This window comes from Lathamus discolor, chromosome 3 (genome assembly GCF_037157495.1).
Source record: "Lathamus discolor isolate bLatDis1 chromosome 3, bLatDis1.hap1, whole genome shotgun sequence".
NCBI classification, from domain to species: domain Eukaryota; kingdom Metazoa; phylum Chordata; class Aves; order Psittaciformes; family Psittacidae; genus Lathamus; species Lathamus discolor.
Window position 1 is genome coordinate 117402632 of NC_088886.1, and position 22267 is coordinate 117424898.

Sequence of the window (22267 nt, forward strand, 5' to 3'; positions counted from 1 at the left end):
TAAAAATGAAGACTTTGCCCTACTGTGTAATGACATTAAAAAATCCTATCATGGGCTGCAAGCATGAATTACACTGACGCAGTGTAACAGCCACAGCAACTGAGCTGTAAGTGCATTTGTTCAATTTGCTCTTGTAATTAACGGAGCAGTGAGAGTATTTTTCTACGTATGTTTTAAAGTAACAGCCCTGAAAGTGCTCAGGCAGGTTTGTCTGATTCACAGGGCATACATACGTGATGACGGGGCTCCTTTGGAGGGAGTCAGCCTTTTCATTCCCCATTTTTGTTCTTGCCTTCCCGTGTGGCACTGCTCTGAACCCATGCCTGATCTGCGGACATCGGGCTATTCCCTTCCCTGCACAGCAAACCTCCCGCAGGAATTATTTTGGGAAATAATCACCTGATGCAGCATCAGAGCCATGAGCTCATGTCCCTTATCAGACGGACGCAGGCCCAGGTGTTTGACTGCTATTTCAAAGGAGATCTGTTGTTCTTCCTCCTGCTCCACTCCCTCCAGCTTCTTTTCTCTTGTAATTGTAATATAATCGGTATATTCCATCCCTGGCGGTGTTCAAGGCAAGGTTGGACAGAGCCTTGTGTGGGATGGTTTAGTGTGAGGTGTCCCTGCCCATGGCAGGGGGGTTGGAACTTGATGATCTTGAGGTCCTTTCCAACCCTAACAATTCTGTGATTCTATGATTCTATATTCCAGATTTATGTAAAAAAGAAGGAAAGAAAAAAGGATGTCCCCAGTTTAAAAACAAACACTGTTCATGAACCATCTCTGATGGTGGAGGGCATGCGCCATTCCCGCCAGCACCAGGGCACATCAGGGACATTGGTCGGTGGGAGTGGGAGAGCAGCGGCCATGAGGGGTAAGGAGAAATCATGAAGGGAGATCGTGAGGGGAGATCACGATGGGAGGGCAGGGGCAGCCATGAGGCAAGATTATGAGGTGGCCATGAGGGGTGTGGGGAGATCAAGAGGAGAGAGCAGGGGCCACAAGGGAAGATCATGAGGGGAGTTATGGGACAGTCATGAGGGGAGATTGTGAGGGGACAGGAGGGGTGACCATGAGGGGTGAGGGGAGACTGCTGAGGGGAGAGCAGGGGCAGCCACGGGCCATGAAGGGTGGCCATAAGGGGACGTCTTGAGGGGAGACGAGGGGTGGCCATGAGGGCTAGGGACAGCAGCTCTATAGTGTGGAGCCACTATGAGATTGCAGATGAGGGGTGGCTGTGACTGAGATCATAAGGGGCAGCCATGAGGTGAGATCAGTTTGCCCTAAGTGACATGGTTTAATGGTGCTTTGACAGTCCTGGGGTAGTGGTTGGGCTTGATGATCTTAAATGTCTTTTCCAACCTAGTTGATTCTGTGATTCCATGATGAACACAGAATATACATGCAATGTTAAGGATTGCATTTACCCAGAGTCACATTTCTGCAATATTTTTACACTTCCTATCTGAAGCATATATTTAGCTGGAAAGGGGGACCCAAACACGAAGAACCTGCAGGATATTATACCAGAAAAATATTTCTGATATATTTTTAATACAGGTAGCCTGATGCCCAGCTTGTGTCCATCAGTGTTATTCTGATTTAAGATCATTGCTCTTGGTGAACCTCGGTATAAAAACTATAAATTCACTTTCTAGGAGTGCAAGTGAGGAAGATGCATCCTGTTAGCCCACACATCCACCTGCAGGTTTGCAAAGAGTGAGGCTTGTCTGGAGATGTGCTTTTGGAAGAAATTGCTGCTGGTTGAGATAAGGCAGACTTTCTATGAAGAGAACAATTAATTCAATGCAGAAAGCACATGGGTAAGTTCAAAAGTGTATAAATGCCAATCCACAGACAGGCTGGACTCCCCAAACATGCTCTGGAATAGCAGTATCTTGCTGTACAATTAAGGGCGATCCTTGCATGAAAATGTGGTTCTTCAGTTGGAAGTTGTGTGAGAGATTTACAAAAACTCCTTCAGTATTTATAGTCAAATAAGCATAAAATTGTTCTTCCCCACACTCATTTCCGACTAAATACTTACAGCGCTTACTTCTTGGAAATTTGTGTGTTACAAATCTAAAATTAAAAATAATTCATCCCTTAAGGGTGCTCTTCTGATTCAGTTTTTCCCCAGCCCCTTAACAGCAGCAGCTGCATATACAGAATGGAATTTATTGTATGTTTGCCCCCGAATTTTTAATTAAATTCTCCTCAGAAGCAAAACCAGTGGAAGAGGGCCACTCCAGCATGTCTGCTTTTAGATAAGGCATTTTTTATTCCAGCCTGGGGTGAAAGTGCCTTTTCCCCAAGTGAATTCTGCTTTTTAAATAAGACCCCATGCAATGCCATGCACCCAGCAAGTACTCTTTCTCCCTGGCCTCTCCCTTTCTTAAGAATGGGAAGGAACTCCCATATGCTTTCACACTGAATCTCAGGGGGTTTATGTGTGTGTGTGTGTGGTCATATCCTCCTCTCTTCTCTCCAGGTCATCTCTGTTGTCCCTTGTCTTTCCTGCTCTTTCCCACATTTTCAGAACAGACATCCCAAAAAACTCTAAAAATCTTTTTTCTTGTATTTTTTACCTCTGCTAAAACCGAAAACAGCAGGACCTGCATATGCATCTTGTTACTGAGTTTTGTGGTTGGATTTTGTTGGGGTTTTGTTGTTGGTATTTTTTTTTTTTTTTTGTTCTGGCATTTCTGTGGCTCCCAAATATATGTCATTCCTGACATGGTTGATGTGGCAATATTCAGGGGTCACTTCCTTCACAAGTACCATTTAGAAGAGGTCACTGACAGCACAAAAGTGCTACAAAAATAATTGCAACTTTAATTTGTTTCCAATTAGAAATGCATGCAGCAGTCTGTCCTAATGAGAGATTTTCTTTCTTTCCTGCTTCAGTATGTCATCACAGAAGCTCACAGATATACTGAGGTCTTCTAATGCAGGGATCTGTACACAGCGCTGTGTTAAAGTGGTAATAGATTTTCTTCTGTTTAACAGCTAAGAAATATAACGGAAACATTCTAAAGTACACTGGAATTAATATTTGATCACTAGGAGAAGTGTGTGTTTTGAATAATTCACCCTAAAACAGCTATTAATGCACAATATAGTCTCTTGAAAATCACTTCAAATCATTAATAAGCTATATTGTACCAGAAATGTACATGCAGAAATAAAACATAATTTCTTGCAGCTAAAACATTACCTAAAGTAAACCATTTCAACATTGAATCAAATTATTTCAGTGGCAGAAATCACACCTGTCTCACGGGATAAATTGAGTATTCAGACTATTGAATTCATTCAAGCGACTATATTGTATCCCAGTATGCATTGTGACTTGTAGAGAGCATAACACTTCTTAAAACCATAAAATCATTCAGCAAAACACATGCATCAACTATCAGAGTAGAGACAGCCCCACATGGAGAAGGGACTGAGGAACACCTTCTTGCTGAACATCCTATACAATATACTAAACAGATCTAGCTGACACAACTCCACTGAAAATGAAACAAATCCCACTGAAACCTGTCAGTTTGGCATCAGTGTTTATTTTTACATTTTCATTGTTACAAAGCTCACAAAGCACAAACGACCCTTGCTTCCAGGCTAGAGAAAGGTTTGTGTGGTAAACTAAAAGTAACAAAAAGCCCTATGTGACAATAGTAGCTGATTCCTAACAAAGGCTAGTGGAAACAACCTCTCCAGGACAGTTGTTACAACTGCTGTGCCTTAACCATCGCCAATCGCATCTCTCTTGCAGTGCCAGAAGGACCTGGTATAAAAATCACTCTGCAGATGCAACATCATGAAAATCAAGTAAAAATGTGGAGAAAAAGGAAGAGAAGAAGTGCCATTAAATGGAGTTGGCTGCAGAGGCAGGAGCAGGCAACCACTACAAATGGAGTAGGCATGAGGCCACTTTCACAATAACTGGAGGTATGAGATCAAGTCACAAGCTCAAGAAATCCCACTTAGCAGCCATGCACATGATCTTGATTATTTCTTAGGAAATAGGTTTCTGCGGTGCCTGAGTGGATGGTACGAGTTACATCTGATTATACACTGTCTATCTGATAAAGCACAATTAACTGCTTAGTGAGTTACACATTCATAGATTGGTACAGAATTAATCAGGTATTAAAGCTCACTCATAACGACAGATATTAATACTTATTTCATAACAGGCTCAAAAAATAATGTATCAATACTGAAGTAAACTAAGCCATTTCTAAAGGATGAAAAATGTATTTCAGCTGTTAACAGTTTGTATTTGACTATTTGCTTTAGATCAGGAAGCAAGAAGAGGTTAACTCATGGCTCAATCACTACTACACTCAGGTTGTTATTAAAAAGTACCTTCCCATCTCTTTCTTGACTGCATTCAGGCTTTCTTAACTCTTCCATTACCTGACGCTTTAGTTCAGGAGGAGCAGTTTTAGAAAACTCACAAGTTTCTGTCAGGAAGTCCAGCAACATCTCCCCATCCTTGTTCCCTTCAATAAAGCAGCTTGTTATGTCCATGTGGGATGGGAGCTCATGAAGCTGGCACTTCAGTCCAGCTGAATCCAGTATCCTTTTTATGTCAGCAGAGGAAACGTAACAGCAGAGATCATCTACAGGGAAGGAAGACCCGTACTTCTTCCATAGCGTTTGCCAGCCACTGGTTCCTGAGATAAACCACCAGAAAAATGCTCAAGAATAAGGAAAACCACAAGACTTTTATCACGTAATTTTTTAGCAGTTGTCCTCATTGTGAGCAGGATCTTTCCAGAATTGGGACATATGTCCTGAGGCATGGTGGAGATGGCTGCCTCCCTGCTTCCGGATGCCTTGGGGTTGGGGGTTGCAGAAGGGGATGGGCATGTTACTTACCCTGGAGCTTCAGCACCTCCCACCAAGCCCCCAGAGACAAGAGCACCTCAGTGCACTTAATCATCCTCCCTTCCACTCTCAGTACACTGCACCCTCCTGCTTCATACACACAGGCAGTATCTTGCAGTGACATCCTTTTATAGTCGACATGCTGAACACCAGCTATTCAGTGCCATCTTCATGATTTAAACTATTCCCTAGGTTTCTGCTGTGTTTTGGAAGACCAAATCCTCTCCTGTCCCTTCACCTAATTACATGGTGGTTGAGCTACATTTGAGCTTCATTGAAACACTTATTACCAGTGAACTATCTGCTATGCGAACTACATGGGGTACAAAATCCTGATCACATTGTCCATGCAGCTGGATGCGTGACGGAGAAAAGGGTGGGATGGACAGAGCCCAGAGTGAAACTGCACCATCCTCCCAGCCTTCAGCTTTCTCTCCCACCATGCTCACATGCTGTTGGGCATGGGCAATGAGACGGTTGCCCCTCACCCCAAGCAGACCTCCCCAGTGATGGCAGAAGGATGTTTTGGCTGTGTACTATTTGGATGTGCAACAATGAAGAGTGAGGAAGGAAAAGGCCCCTGTGGCACTGCAGTCACCTAGAGAATCGAGCCCAAGCCAAGCCCGTGTTTCTGCATGCACCTCTTCTCAAGGGACATTTTACCAAAAAAATGAGCTGGGTGAGCTGAAAACTCCCCAGATATGCCTTCACATCTTTATCTTCCCTCAGCCTCCATTTCTGATTCAGCATTTCTTCCATAAATCATTTATAAAAGGATCACCCAGAATGACTGGACCAGATGAAAATAACTTCGAGCCTAATGAGCAGCTCTTGAGAGTTATGACAATAAATCTCCATAACTACTAAACCCAGTTGCTCGGCAGTTTTGCAAATGCTTTATCTGCAAACAGTTATTTATAGCCAAATAAACAGTTTGGTGTTTAGAAGAGGGGCTACAATATTTTCTTTCACCTCGTGGAAATTGAATGCAGAACACTAATTGCAGAAAATTTGCTGGTGTCAGTGTTGTGTGACTCAGTGCCATCTCTGAGCTGAGCAATTATACACTACCTGAACGCAGCATTATTATAATAGCTCTCAATAGGCTCAGCATATGGCACTACTTTTGTTTTCAAGGCGATGTAAACAGATTTTTTAAATATGTTAAAAATAACACCACATAGCTCTTGCAACTCACCTGCTCTCCCAGCAGGGACAGAGCAGGAGGGATTGCAGCCTTCACCAACTGACCAAGCCCTCTCCTATCAATCCTATTCCCTGACTGTTTTTTAATTAACACATCCTAATGTGTTTGTGTTGGAGATGATGTTACCTTCATTTTTTTAAATGAGCTTTGCTCTGCTTATCTTTCAGTACCTCTTTTTGCTTCAGTGCTCATTTTCATAGCACTTCTTCCTTCCCCTCCCTACTCCTCTTTCCCCCAAGGAACCCTTCCTTTCCCCTCTGCTATTCTGAGCCCTACTCCTGTCTCTCATTTTCTTGCTGGGCCCAGAAATTTATGCTCCAGTCTGCTTCACTAGAAAACACAGAAGTGTCTGGTCCAGAGAGGACTTCAAATACCTTTCATTTTTAATGTGATTTCATAACGTGATTTTTAATCACACTAATTTTGAATACACGTGTTACCCCCTGTATTCACATTTCATGAATATCCAAAGGGACAGGTTAAGCAACTGGAAAAGAGTTTCACTTAACTATACACAGGTAATCCGCAATAGTCTGATACTATGATCTATTCCACTTCAGCCAAAGAATGAGAACAGTTCTTTCAAATAATTTAAAATCAGATCATTTAAAATAGGGATTTCTTGTAGTGAGATGCTTGACAACAATTTAAACTAAAAATAGCTTGGAGACAAATAGTTTGAATAAATTCAGGTCAGAGAAGTGCCACTTCATTGTGGACACTTCATGAACACAAAAAAAGAACTTCATTAAACACAATGCAGTTTGCAGACACAGCCAAATTCAATTAAAAAATAAGCTTAAACCTCTGAACAAATAATATACCTGACAAAATGATCAGATGTGACTGTTTACACAACTGAAATTTCTATAGCTTGTGAAGCAAATTAAAGGCTTTCTAGAGTCACATTAGACCCCACCATTGCAATATCTCTAGCATACTTTGCCCACAATAATAAAAGGTCATCGTTTACTCTGCTCCCACATTTTCCTGCTGGTTTGACCACAGAACATCTCTTTTGAGATCTGAAACAGCCTAAGAATGCTGTTTTCCACCAAAAATGATGAAATTAAGGAAATGGGCAGTTTGAGAAGAAAATGAACCATATGTGCTCTAACACCTGCTGTATGGCACAGCCGAGCCCTGTCGTAGCTGTTTGCTTAATGCCGCAAGTCTCCAGGAGTGAGATAATGTGGTACCCAGCCTGAAAAGCCTTTTACAGAAAATAGCTGATGCTGAAGGAACTCTTGTGAGTGAGAGCTGCTGGATGGAGCCACACACCTGCTGTGGGGTTCTCTGCAGCGTCCATCACTGGCCAGGCTGTAGGATGGGGAAAGGTAGAGGGCAAGAGAAAGATGTTTTTTGTTCTTGGCATGGGTTTTCTGGCTTACAAAACCTTCTACTTTACAACCTGCAGCATGGAGTTGTATAGGTATATACAGTGTGCAGATTTCAATCTATGTAGACTAGTGGACACCATTTGTTACTCAGTGAGTTCACCTCTACTGGTGAAAAAACATGTTATAAATGTTCACTGATTTCTAGATGGCCTGTGTTGAACTTGCAGGAACCACAAAGCTCCTCATGATTCTTGCCCAACTGAGCAGCACTGGTGGAGCAGCTCTCACCTGACACCAAGATAATGAGGAGCTTCGCCTGCTCTTCCAGGAGGCTGTGGAAATACTGGATAGTCGCTGAGACATCTTTCACATAATACAGCATCTGGAAAGAGCAGAGATACTTGCAGATACGGTGAGGTCCTGGTGAATATTATAAGTGGCACCACTAGGTAAAAGAAATCAAATGGGGGCAATATTGACAGAATTGCAGCAGGACAAGAAGACATGTTAGCACAAAATTGGGCAGTGGGCTCATACTGCAAGCTTGTGTCTGTCGCTGCCGCGCCTGCTCTCTGGCTCTTCCAGGATCAAGCCTATGGTCATTTGTTAACCTGAGATAAACAGATTTTCCTTTCTTAGCATCAAAGATTACTTGTAATGGCTTCAGTAAACTTGGAAATACAAAGGCAATTTCACGTAGAGGACACACACCACCTGGTTATTTGGACTATTGTGCCCAAAGCTGCTTTGCTGTAACCCATCTTTCAGTTTTGCAGTTCACTTATGTTTAAGTACTTTAAATTACAGGGAAATAACCTCACCTTTCTTCCCCTCAGAGTGGATAATAAGGTCATATACTTCATGCATACTTTTAATAGCCAAATCTTTGGCAACATTTTATTTTGCAGATTTTTACCTGGATCATGTGAATGAAGTCCCATTTTTTAGACTTCTTTTCTGCACTCATTCGACTTTCATATTCATAAGCTGTCTCCTCATGCCAAGTAAACTTTACGTTCTCAAGGTTTGATGTCGCAGCCACATGCTCTGAAATATGGAGAAGGCAGGACAGAGTTATCTCAATTGCAAATACAAGACTGATTTCCATTCACAGCTTTTATACATCCAGAAGTCATATTTAGGTAGAGAGATCTTGTACCAATTTAACACAGCAGTGGAATATTTAAAATCTTGAGCACATATGCGAGAAGGGGGCCGTAAGGGTCTTTGTAGGATGAAATCTTAAGAGGGTCTGATATTTTTCCCTTTGCACCCTCATTTGGGTTCATCCAGTCTTTATCTGACCAAAAAAACCCAACCCAAACCAAACCAAACCTAACCAAACCAAACCAAACCAAACCAAACCAAACCCCGAACAACTCTTCCCCATGACTGAATTTCAAGATGTTGGCTGGGATAAACAGTTATGAGGCCATGAGCAGCACATTCCATGCTGAATGGGGGAAGAGTTGACAGCTTCTTCACTTAGGTGCCACACAAGCCCCACATGGCTTAGCAGAAGACAGGCAATAGCAAAGGGTTTTCTAGAGAATGAACAAACGAGGATGGATCAAAGGGGATTTAATTTTGGAGAGAAGCACAATTAAAAGCTCAAGAAGGGCAGAGAAAGTAATTGGCTCACTCTGGGAATGTGTCATGGGGATGGTGGAAGAGGGAAGGAGCTTTGCTCCATGAGCAAGGAACCATCACTTGATATTTGTCTTCTGCTGTGTCCAAATAATTTTTCAAAAGCCCACAGCTTCAGCCAACTGCTTCAGGTAAAAGGCATAATAGTATTTTAAAGCAAAGAGAAGTATAAAGAGTGACACATGGCATGTTTTCATACCTTGACAGAATGCATATCCAGCACCAGAGGAAAGCAGAAAGCTGGAGAAGGAATAAATTATACCAAGGCCCTGGCTCACTGAATTTCTTTGCTGTTTATGGTAGCAAAACTGAGAGATAATTTCAGAATTTAGGGGATGCCAGAATATTAATGTCCATCTGCTGGCATATGGAGCTCATCTCACTGCGCTTCTGCCTGGAGCTCAGGATTGCTCTAGGACAAAGCTACCCCGATGCGATTCCTGTGCTTCACTGGAGTTAACATAAATTTCCTACTCAAATGGCCCAAAGGCAGACTGAGCCTTAGCTACAGAATACATGTTCAAAACAACATGATTTGGTAAGACCAGGGGGTTTACACCACTAATCACAATGTTTCTCATTTAGGGCTCTGATTAGGACATATCCCTTTTGTATAGGTGAGAAATGGTTTATCAGTCCTCATCTCCTCTCTTTTATGGCTGGAAATGGGCCACCCCTTTTGATGCTGCTACTATTACTCTGTTTGCTTCTATTTATCAGTCACCAGCTCTGGCACTTGCAGTTCAGATTTAATTTGCTGTTTTAAACTCAGGCTTCATTCAGCAGCAGTTCATATCACCATCACAAATAATCTGGTGCAATCTGGTTCACTTCAATTTCTAGAGAGTGTGCAAGGAGGTGCTAGAAAAGCTGAATCAATTCCCAGGGTGGGCTTTTAAAGTCAAAATTTCAGAAAGGGCAATCTCATTCTGATTATGGGAAGTTTCTGCCTAAAGATTCATCTGAAGCTAAAATGTATCACTCTAACCGTTTCGAAAGTTTCTCCTTAATTTTATCCTGGTCGTGTGCCCTAGCTGGGTGCCATCAAAACTTTAGTGCCTGCAGTTGTGCCATACCATGCAGGCAATGTCAGCGCATCTCAGTTGTGGGGTCACCAACTCTCCAACCACGATCACCAAGGAGCTTCACCTAGACATGGACTGGGAATGAAGGAAAGCCACAGCCTGCTCATGGGGCTTTGAGGAGAGCCTCCATTCTACAGCGCAGCCTAAGAGAAACCTCAATTTGTAATCACTGCATGTCCCAGTATGAAATTTCTCCTGTGAGCTTGGCTTCTCCTTCCCAAGGGGAAAGTATCTGTTTAGGCAGAAAATACAACTACTGAATCCTCAAAGGTGCAGATAATGCTTCCAATTCTCTCTGGAAGATCTTAGGGCTCAGAAACCTAATTAATGATACCTACTGGGGACATGATTAATTACCAAATAAGAAAGTTTAAAGAAAGAAATTCAGATTAATATTTCATTTCTAGTTTAACGTAAAACTTAAAATAAGGACAACATCTTACATTTTCTTTAACTTTATTCTGGAAAGAAACTGAAGTAGGATAGGACTGCCAGTTAATCAGTGGTAGGACCACTAGGAAGATTCAGCACAAAACCCAGTCTCACATAGCCTGTGGTCCACGGCCCAGACAGGACAGAAATGCTATGTGCAAGTGCTCAAACTGTCTTATAGACTGAGTAGATGATCTGTTGCCCATCCTTTGCCATCTCAGCCTGGAGCAATGTGAAAGCTCCTGGGATTTTGTACAAGCCATCATTTCAATGATCAGGTCCATGTAATACAGAGACAGATGTAAAAAAATACATTTCCTGGAAGTCTTTGGTGCTTCTGGTGACTGGGAACTCCCTCACTGCAGGGAGAAAGGGATTGTTACAAGTTTTATTATTTTTTCTTCAACTTCCACAAGTTGCTTCATACTGAGAATGCTTCAGTTTTAAGGACTTAAGCAAGAGCAAGGGTTGGAGATTTACAGTGTGGTTTTATAATCTGTTATTTACTATGGTTTGGAGCATTTCCAACAGCTTGGACTGCTGGCGAGTTTCATTCTTTTCTGCCACATTCATTCAGCAGTTGTTTTCTGGCAAGGTGTGCTCTACTCAGGGCTGCTTACAGCCTGCACCCCATAGGTGGTGTCACCTCCATAAATGACCACAACTACCTGGTAAGTTAAAGCCTGGTGAGTGTTAATCCAGTGATACTCAAACTGTGAATTGATATTTAATGCTCACTTTGTAGGGCAATTTGACAAAGCACCCCTGCTAACATTAAATTCTCCTTAGAAAACTTGTCTTTCCTTCACGAATGTTGCTCAGACCTTGGGACTGATGGAAGGAAACAAGCTCTAAGCCACTAAGAACACAGCAGAAGTCCTTCCTATCCCTCTTGCTTTCCTTTCAATGTTTTCTAACTCAAAGGATGGCAAGTAATTTAGTGCAACACTGTAAGGTTTAGCGAATTGTTATTTGTAAGCAATTTTTAAGATATGTGAGAATTACCACAAGACACTAGAATTTTCCCTTTGATGCTGAGGAGGGATTCTGATTGAGTGCAAGCTGAAGGAGAAAAGCTTTCTGAAATGTGCAGATTTTACTCTATTCCCATACAATCACCCCACCTAGTTTAGCTTTTTAAGTTTGTCTAGACCAAGCATTTGCCATGCAGAGTTCTTTGCAGTGTGAGAAACTAAGATTTTAATGAGAGACTGAACATTGTCAGAATTGGCTCTTAAAAGTAAAAAAAAAAGTCTCTATTTTATGCTTTTTTGCCATCATTGCTTTTCAACAAAATATCTGAATGCAGGGTAATTTTAAGGCATTTAGCATACTTAATTAAAATGTCATTTATTTAATGTAAAAATACCTTTGTACTTGAAGATTTGGTCAGCACTTGGTTCTATCACATGGTTGTTTATGGTGACCCCTGGATATCTGGCTTGTACTTTTGAGAGTATCAGCAGGTCAATCTCACCTAGGGAAACAAGCAACATGAAATACCAGATGAAAGTAAAGCTCAGACAACTGCTATCTCCACGATGATCATGTTCCCAGTTGGTTATGCCCGCCATTCATGTACAGAAAATGTACCACACAGGTACATGTAACTGCTTTGTATTCTCACCAGATTGCTGCTGAAGGTTTAGATCTAGGATTTGAGAAAAATTTCAGTATCAGTCCCAACTATCTTTATTCCTCATCTCTGACTGCCACCATCAGTGCCAAGGGAAAACCAGACACATTCATGTACATGGCTTGACGTCCTATTTTCTGGACATGGCCTAACTTCCTAACTTCCCCTGGCAGATCCTAAATGGCTTTGATAGTACCAGTTCTGATGGCCCCAAGTCACCAGCAAACCTGGCAGGATTTCTTAAGAGTCAGCAAAGAGCATTTCTAGCCAAGTGCCTCACTGGTTACCAAGTCGTGGGTGAGGGAGCAGAGAATACATGTTTATACTGGAATCAGAGGCAACATTCATGTCTGTTTGTCTTTACTGTACTATGACTTTTTCCATAAGTATGTACACACACCATCTGTGTTCATCTAACCCCTGTTTGCACAATACCCCAGAACTGACTACTTTTTTTAGTGAGGAATAGTTCTCTCTGGACACTGTTCAGGCCAGTTGCAATCATTTTACTGACAGAAGTACCAATAGATCCAACATTTCAAAATTTAAAATGAGCTGCCATTGCTCTTGATCACCTCTCCCCATCCACAATATAGGAAGCGGAAAAAATAATAGAAGAATAAACTAAGGTAGAAAGAGTGAAACAGAGGGTAGCTGTGGTGAATAATAGATCCATAGGCTGTGTTACAGACAGATACTGAGCTTTGCTCTGAAATATTTACTTGTGTTTGAACACAAGTCCATTTTATAAAATTCTCTGCAAATGAAACAAATTATGTACTGAATGAAAGATCACCCAGCAAACCCTGATGGCCAGACAGGCCCTTGCTGAGGGAGGGCCCCCACTGTATTTGCACAGCCTTTGCCCATCTTCATGATTTTCAGTGCTCCTGGGTTCCTGCCACTTCAGCATTAGCTACATTATACAGAAGATTTGAGGTACAAAAGGAAAATATCATGGATTAAATAATCATAATGTGTTCCTCAGAGCTCAACCCAGCATACCAGCTCTTTCCCCAGGAAGGTCCTTTTCATTGTGAAGAACTCCCTGCCTATTTCTGACCCCACCACACATCACCACAGGTCAAAATCCAGCACCCCATCGCAGGTCTCATCTGCTTATTAATGCCCTGAGAATTTAACATAAAAAGTGAAGAAGAACTCCAATTTTTCAAACTTCCATGTCTTTCTTACAGGTACTAACAACACCAAAATTTATATGGCATCTGATTCTTTGAGGGAGGGAAACCGAATTTCTGAAGCAGCAGAAATAGCTGCAGCTTTGCAATCACTGCAAACCCTGTATTCTGTTGAAAAATCAGAGCAAAGCCAGTCATGTGCTCACCGATGTTGTAGAATTTGAGAACAGAGAATTTGCAATGAACTACTGGAATATTTAGATTTTTGGTTCCTTTACCAACTTTCTGTAAAAGGGATTAGCCCTTTGAAAGACTTTGTAGGTCCTGCTAGAAAAAAACTGAATTTTGAATTTACATATGTGGTTAATACACTCTTCTGCTGCCAAACCACCTTTGTATTGTTTTTAACCAAAAAAACCCCACCCCTTTGATTAATAATTTAATCCACAGCCTTAATTGACTTTGGTTAGTTCTTTTATATGCAAACAAGTGTCCTGAGGCATTTTACAGTCAAATCTGTGGCAGCTTGCATTATCAACAATTTGGCAATTAGGCTATCCAAATTATTTAAACTCTCCAACACAATTACCTTTTAAAGGCTACCACTATGCTCACCATTAAGCTTCTAATTAAACATTTTACGTAACGGAATAGTTTATAGCACAGTTGCTACTTTATAGCAGCATTGATGACTTTTATGGTTTTTAAAGGTAGAGAGTGCTGTGCGCTGGAGTGTGAACTTAATAAGGCAGAAGCTTTAGGCAAAGGCAGACGCTGTACATGGGCTGGTGTAATGGGATATGATGCTGCATTAAATGGTGTGCTTGTCTCTTGAGGTGGGAAAGTGGAAAGGAAACTTTCCTTCCATGCTCCCTCCCTGCAAATCACAGGGGCAGATGAAGCCAAGGCAGCAGCTCCATCACTGCCCTCCAACACCATCCAGGACTAGCTGGGGGGGGGGGGGGTGGGGTGTGGAATTTGCTTCTCTTTCCTCCCAAGAACTGGGAATGAGAACAAGCCAGCAAACAGCAAGGGGGTTTGGTGGTTTGGGGATTTTTGCATCACAAAATGAATTTTGCCTGCATATTATTATTTGAATGTTCACGTAGCTGGAATGTCCCTGGTTAGGGAGTTGAGTACCTCACTAAGTGTTCCTGTTAAAAACAACACTTTTTTTTTTTTGGCAGAAGAATAGTTTCCTTTCTGTGGAGAGCAATATTACTACTCTGTCAAATTGTCTGTTTGATAAGTAATGCCCACCATTTGCATACAATTATTTTTACTTATAGGAGAGATTGAAAAGCTGAGATCAGTCTTTGGAGACAGTATGACTAAAGCATTTAAACTAAATTAACTGTTAAGATAAAATTTGAGGACTTAATGGGCAGAGCAGAATTAGGAAACAGAGGCTTTAATTATGGGCAACTTAAGCAACAATTTAATGAGAGAAAGCCACTTGATGCTCTTCATACTGTTTTTCCACTCCAGTCAACTCCAGATAAGAGATTTATTTCTCCCACTTTCTTCTGGATTTATTCTGGAGCTTATGTTCAGCTCCAGAGTTTTGGAGAACAGTAGCTCCAGGAGGAGCTCATGCATTGACTGTGGTCAGCAAGTACATACAGGCAAAACAGTGCTCAGCCTAGGCTATCACATATCAGGGCAGGAGGCAGCAGTGATGGGTAGTTATCATCTTGGTAAGTAGGTACAGGGGAGAAGAACTGTAATAAAATCGAAAAAAAATTGCAAATATTTTTGCCAATAAAAATTGAATATTCTGAGGAATCTAAAACATTTGGGGGTGGGGGTGTTGCACAGAACTACTACGGAGCAGTCAAGCCTCTCTCTGCCCTTGAGGAGTAATGGTGTAGAAGGAGGTCTCTCATAGAGAGAGGGCAGGGAAGCACAAGCTGTTTCCAGATGATGTGGCCACACACCACCTAGCACCATCTGCCCCAGGAGCTGACTTTTCAAGAAAAAAAACTTATCTCCTCCTCTGCATCTTTCTGCAATTTTTAATCCTCTATTCACTGGGGGGGGGGGGGGGGAAGCATATTGATATTGAAGTCCATAGCATACCTGCTCCACCACCAACGCTTAGAATATTGATTGCAGACTTCCCATTTCCAATACTGAAAAACATTATTTATATATTTTAGGAGAGCTACGCAGTACCGGAGAGTGTAACATGTTTAAAATCCCTTACTGAGGCTTTGGCAGAGCCATAAAATCCTGAGTCCAGAGAAGGACCTCCTCAGAGACAGGGTTTAACACTGGCTGCCTGCTGCCCAAGCCAGCCCACAAAGCAAGGGGTCCAGCGAAAAACACACACCAGAGCAGGACTGTTAGTCAGACAAGTGAAAGAGAGACTAAATATTACCTAAAAAGATTACTTTTAAAAGGATGCTTACAATCAAACTTAATATTAGAACACAGTATCTGCTAGTGCATTGTATAGTTGGTTCAAGGCAAGCAGTATCTGCACGCAATGAAATAATTCAGCCTTATCTCCTTCCTGCTAGGCGGGATCCATCCCGAAGAACAGCCATTCAGCGGTGTATGCACTTGAAATCTCCAGCCAAGCCCTAACAGAGACCCACAGACACTGACAGACAGGATGCCCAGCGGGGAACAGCAATGTGCCTCTTGCAGACAGCCTCCTGAGATCAGCCAAGTCTGTCAGCGCCATGCAGCTCAATGTGACCACTTCCATGTTACCTCCCTATCACAGCCGGCAACTGTCTCTCCATGAACTCCTGCATGCACTGGTGCTCGGTTGAACTTGCGAGGAAGAGGCGGAAAGACTGGAGGTATCTGTCAGGGTCACTAAACAAGCTCCTCATTGGCGATGCCATGTTGGTGGTTGGAAGGGTGCAGGATGGGCCAGGTTGCTCCTTGCAGCTCTTCTTGCAGATCTAGGGAAGGAATTGATGCGAAGGGTTAACTGATGTACAGGGGGGTCGTTCAAGCTGCTTGCTTAACAGTGTTACTGCTTGCTCACGCTTACCCTACTTGCAATGTACAAGGGGGTAGGTCAAGCCGCTTGCTTAACAATGTTACTACTCATTCATGCTTACTGTACTCCCCCTGTATGCTAGAACAATATATAAGCACATAGCTCTTGTTAAGAGGTAGGGACTGTGACTTAATTCCTGCCCTTTGGACACCTAGGCCGGCTGAAATTGCTGCTGTTTGGACAACGACCAAGCCTCCAGGGAGTATGCGTAACGACTAGGGGTGAAAAGTTCAGGCTTGAGGAAGACTCGTCTACTTCATCTTGAGACCCTCACCCACGACCACCAGGAGGCACTGCGCAAGCGCAAAGGACCTCTTAGCTCATTATAATACGAAGTGGGAATAGGACATGTATAGGCGTGTTGTGCAACCTCATGCATATGTGTAACTTTAGAGGATAAATGTAAAAGGGAAACGACCCTGAGATGCGCATGCCTTTGGAGGAGCTATCCCCCATGTGCCTCAGCGCTGAATAAAGCATACCTACTTTACAACTTTAACGAGTTGTGGAGTCTATCCGCATATCAGAGTAACAAACGCTAGAGAGGTAAAAACCATGCCTGCCTGGACTTTGCTCTGCATTCTCAGCCCTGCTGCTGCACTTTAGAGCACTTAAAAAAGTATTATGCAATTTTGAAATAGAAGCTGTAAATCAGGTTTGAGCAGCAAAGGTAATACATCATCTTTAATCGGCACAGAGGAAATGCCAACATTTTTTAACTGTGCTGACAAAGGACTCTGTTAAAACCCAGTAAAAAGGCCTTTAGATGGTTCTTAAACATAAGAAAAATTCCCTTATTTCTTGAAGGCATGGAGAGTCTCCAAAGACTTGGTCTGGATTAGAAGAAAGTGCAACACACATCTCCAGAGATGCTGGCAGATGTCTCTATCTGTTTTTTTAATCTTTTGATGTTCTTAAAGGGAATGTTGATGGTGGGGTGAGAACAATAAAAACCTTATAAATGCACTCTTTATTTTTCTAGTTCCTCTGAAGATAATGGTATGATTCCCACAGGCTAAGCAGTTAATTCAGGAAAGCCACGTGAGTTACTGGAATGGATGTTAAGCTAAACCCAGTTTTACAAGTTGGGAGAGAGGGAGGCAGAGCATGCAACTGGGGAACATCCGGCTGTACTGTGAAAGCTCCACAGAGATGTGTTCATCCCCTCAAACCACAGTTTAAGTCTGTTGTGTCTCGTACTCAATGGCAAGGAGAAAGAGGAACCCCTTTCCTTCTCAAGGGTCCCAAGCTTAAGGATTGCAGCGCACGTCCCCAGTGTGTCCTACAGTCTCCCCTGGCTTTCCTGAAGAGGTTACATCCCAGCCACCTCTTGCTAATTTTATTGCTCCCTTTGGACTGTCAAACCCTGTTGTTGTAGAAGTGCAGCAGCCAAGGGTGAAAACCTCCCACCTGCTGACACCCCCTGGATTCCAGCAGAGCTGGGATGGCTTCCCTCACCCCACTGAGACCCCACACCCCTTGCCTTTGCTCACCAGCATGACCACTGAAATACAAAGCATAGGCTTTTTCCAGACTACTTCTCTTGTCCATTTGTATTACAATTCTGTTCTCTGTTGTGCTCAATTATCTCCCAGCAACAGTCCTGTCCCTCCTCCCAGTCATAAACAGAAACACAAAGAGTAGTGGGCTCAGGTTCCTACTTGTCATTACCTCCATTTCTGGCAGTGAACTACTGATAAATTTTCTGACCACCTGTGTAACCAGTTTTCCACCCACCCAATAGCTGTCTCATCAAGGCTATGTCTTCCTCGCTTGCTTATGAGAATGTCATACCAGATGGTGCCAACCCTAAAGCCTCCGTATAGGAATGCCTCCTTCTCCCCTGTACACCAAGACAGTTACACCACCACAGAAAGATGGTCACAATTTCTCCCTGACATCTCCACATTTCCTGGCAATCACCTCTTTCTCTTTCTGGTGCTCACTCTTTCTCGAAGAACGATTTCTTCTAGGGAAAGTTGTCATGCTGAGCAGATCCATCCCAGCTCCTCCTCCCTTTTCAATGATAACATAAGCTGCTTGGCTTTGCCCGCTTTCTTTTGCTGCTCATAGAATCACAGAACAGTTTGGGTTGGAAAGGACCTTAAGATCATCTAGTTCCAGCACCTTCCACTAGACCATGTTGCCCAAGGCTCTGTCTAACCTTGCCCTGAACACTGCCAGAGATGGAGCATTCACTACTTCTTTGGGCAACCTGTTTCAGTGCCTCACCACCATCACAGTAAAGAACTTTTTTCTTATATCTAACATGAACTTCCCCTGTTTAAGTTTAAACCTATTACACCTTTTCCTATCGCTATAGTTCCTGATGAAGAGTCTCTTTCCAGAATCCTTATAGGCCCCCTTCAGACATTGGAAGGCTGCTATGAGATCTCCAAACAGCCTTCTCTTCTCCAGGCTGAACAGCCCCAACTGTCTTCATACGGGAGGTGCTCCAGACCCCTTTTCATCCTCGTGGCCCTCCTCTAGACTTGCTCCAACCGTTCCACGTCCTTTTTAGGTTGAGGACACCAGAACTGCACACAATATTCCAAGTGGGCTCTCACAAGAGCAGAGGGGCAGGATCACCTCCTCCAACCTGCTGGTCGCACTTCTTTTGATGCAGCCCAGGATACGGTTGGCTTTCTCGGCTGCGAGTACACACTGAAACCAGCTCATGTTCATTTTCTCATCAACCAACACCCCCAGGTCCTTCTCTGCAGGGCTGCTCCGAATATCTTCTCTGCCCAACCTGTAGCTGTGCCTGGGATTGCTGCAACAAGTACAGGACCTTGCACTTTGCTTTGTTGAACTTCATGAGGTTGGCACTGGCCCACCTCTTAAGCGTGCCAAGGTCCCTCTGGATCTCACCCCTTCCCTCCAGCGCATCAACTGAACCACAGAGCTTGGTGTCATCTCCAAACTTGCTGAGGGCACACTCAATCCCACTGTCCATGTCACCGACAAAGATGTTGAACAGGGTAGTTCTCAACACCAGCCCCTGAAGGACACCACTCATTACCGGTCTCCAGTTAGACATTGAGCCATTGACCGCAACTCTTTGCATGTGGCCGTCCAGCCAATTCTTTATCCACCAGCTAGTCCATACATCAGATTTATGTCTCTCCAGTTTAGAGACAAAAATGTCTTGTCTCTAAAGATATGCAAGGATAACACAAGGATGTTTGTGTCGGAGATAACACCCAAATTGTGACGTTTTGGTTTTGCATCCCATGAAGCCTCATCTCTAAACATGCCAAAGGTTCCTGCAAGCAGATGCACGGTGAAGGTTTGCAGCAATGCACTTCCTCCAATGCATACAACCTCCAGAGCAGGACCCAAGGTGTGATTTTCCACCCTTACTACCTCCAAGGCAGACCCAGTTTTTGATTCGCTTGCTGTGCCCCACCCTCTCAGTCAGCAAGGATACTTTAGAGAGAAAAAACAGCAAAACCAAGCATCTTAAAGAGCAATGATGAAATAGGACTGAAAACTTGGAGATGGCAGAGCTTTAGAAACTTTTTTGGGTCCTGGATGCCCACAAGGACTGGTAGGAATAAAATGGGAAGATGATGCCCCCCCCCCCCCAGCCACAAAGCTTTCCCTTCACTACCTGCTTCAGTCAGCTGGGTGGTGTTAGGTAACACAGTCAAACCAGCCCATGCATTAGACAGACCAACAAATTGCAGATGAATTGACTCTATGGTGGGGGACCATCACTTGTCTCGCAGGGTGGTATCTGCCACTCACGTGCATGGATGCAGCACACTGCGCACCCAGGTCAGCTACCACACATGATCCTCCAACCAGCAGCCTCTCCTCACAGATGACCAACACTTGAATCCCCAGCAAAATCTGAATTTAGCTGGGGAAACCAAGGATGAATTTTGCCATAGAGAGTAAGGAAGCAAACATCTGGCCATAGGTCAGGTGAGAATTACTTGCTGCTAACCCACCCTGAAAATAAAGTGGAATATTCCTTGTTTACCCATTCCTCTGCTCTGCCCAACACCTTGCTTTTACTTTAAATGCACAAAGAGGCTTTGCCATTTGCCACTGACATATTTTACTACATTCGATCTTGAAAAAATATTTTGTAGTTAATAAGAGGAGATTTAGACAATCAACCTTTCTTCTGTGCCTCCCTCTATTTCCCATGATTTAATTTGGCCATGTTCACTGCTCGGCGGTCTCTAATGAGCAGCTGAGATTCATTTTCATGTTAGATGCAGTTCAAGAAATTTGTCTCATTTCTGTCATTATGCTTCTGGCTGTTTGCATTTGCCCCATTTATTTCACTTACGTGTTTTGCTGTTTGAATTGCAGCCAGTTAACTTTAAAAATGAGTAAAGAGAAGAAGGAAAAGGATTTTTTTCTGAATGAGGCTGATGGAAACTTTTGGATAATGATGTTCATTTGGGCATGCTCCCTTCAGTGATAATCCAAATTCATATACAGCTCCCTAGAAAGATTTAGAAGTTTTGAAAACAGACTCTCTGTTTGTACTGCAGGTACTTGATCTACCCCTTGTTTGTGCTGGTGCTAGCAGAATTAAACCTGCTTTAAACTCACCCTAAACCCCTTTAAACCTTCCCCATGAAGACAAAAACCAAAGTGTGCATGCCCTCAGCTGTAAACTATTTGCAGCAGGACCTTGGGTTTATTGGCACAGGATTACATTTGCCCCTGAATGCCAGTAAGACAGGGACTCCTCTTGGAGGAATTTAACACAATCTGCTAACCTGGTGCTTGCCTCGCAGGCAGCTGTACTTACATGCAAGCGGTCCGTGCCTCTTGGGGCTGCGGCCTCCCAGGCACGATGTCGCTGCGGTGCTCGGGACACACTCCCGGCTGACCAAGCTCCCAGCCGCCACTGCCGTCCCACCCCCCGGGCTGCGACGTGGCAGCGTGCAGGAGGTCGTGCCGCCTGAGAAAGGAGCAGCAAACGTCTTCACCTCGTGCAGCGACCGCTGCCTGCAGAGACAGCGGAGCAGTTCAAACCCTGCCCTCCCAGCACCCTTTGCACAGACCCTACCGGCTGTGCCCAAGGACACGCCTGGCGCAGCCACCGACGCCCTGGGAGTATGTAGACGCAGAGCTCTACTATGTGTTAATTAGTATCTGGATGAAAAATAAAGCCCTGCCGCTGGTGTATAAGAAAAGCAAGTCTTGATAAATTGGAAATAGTTGTCTCAGTGTGTGGCACATGGCAATGTGCAGTATCATTACAGTTTGCCTATAGAAGCCTACTGTTATAGATTACTTTGCTTTTTAGCTTGTTTTCATGCCAGCAGCTGACATTTTGCTTATCCTTTACTTTTCATGGCTTAAGCATTGTGAAGCATTTTCCAAGATGTGTGCACCCTCCACAGCCCTGTTAAGGAGCATTTTTATCCCACAGAACTGAAGCATGGAAAAAAACATTAACCCATGTCTGCTATCACACTGCGATTTGGTGTTCAGACCATTAATAAAATATTTGCCCTGTGTGTGCCTCAAATTATTCATTGTTCCTTCATGTTTAGTGTGAAGGGGTTGGTTTTGGTTTTTTTAAAAAGTTAAAGGAAGTTTCCCTTGGGGCCTTAGATGGAGAAATGAACGGTTCATGGAGAAATGAACTGTTAATATCACTAAAGTCATATAAAATAATGCCAGTAATATTAATAATTATGCTTTCAAATGCACAGTTACAGGAAAATGGATTTAATTTGACATTTAGCTGAAAGTTTACTGAAATACAGGTTTCATATCAACAGTTAAACTTGTTCAGCTAGAACGATGACTGTGTGTGAAGGTAACCCACTGTATGTTTTTCTCTCTCCGTACACAGCACCATTTCCAAACCACTTTGAGGGAAGGAGGTACA

At 43.1% G+C, this 22267-nt stretch overlaps 1 protein-coding gene across 2 annotated transcripts; it reads right to left on the minus strand.

Annotated features, from left to right (window-relative positions):
* Nucleotides 1-3546: 3546 nt before the first annotated feature.
* LOC136010302 (histamine N-methyltransferase-like) lies at nt 3547-21436 on the minus strand. Of its 2 annotated transcripts, XM_065671285.1 has the most exons (8): nt 21432-21436; nt 21176-21328; nt 16104-16300; nt 15465-15517; nt 11980-12087; nt 8363-8493; nt 7735-7828; nt 3547-4685 (listed from the first exon to the last, which is right to left on the minus strand). In XM_065671285.1, exons 3-8 carry the CDS (start codon nt 16238-16240, stop codon nt 4330-4332), a joined length of 879 nt encoding a protein of 292 aa, XP_065527357.1. In that variant the 5' UTR covers nt 16241-16300; nt 21176-21328; nt 21432-21436; the 3' UTR covers nt 3547-4329. The 2 variants fall into 2 exon arrangements, with proteins under 2 accessions (XP_065527357.1, XP_065527358.1); XM_065671286.1 differs by lacking the exons at nt 7735-7828; nt 21432-21436 and having other exon boundaries at nt 4546-4685; nt 21176-21408.
* Nucleotides 21437-22267: the final 831 nt, after the last annotated feature.

Bases quoted from the DNA above. Each gene is read 5' to 3' on its own strand.
- LOC136010302 (XM_065671285.1), bottom strand. From the start codon at position 16,240: ATGGCATCGCCAATGAGGAGCTTGTTTAGTGACCCTGACAGATACCTC. The intron at 15,518-16,103 runs GTAACATGGAAG...AATGTTTTTCAG, and splicing joins TTGCCGGCTGTGATAGGGAG to TATTGGAAATGGGAAGTCTG. The intron at 4,686-7,734 runs GTGAGAGCTGCT...GGTTTATCTCAG, and splicing joins CCTCATTATCTTGGTGTCAG to GAACCAGTGGCTGGCAAACG.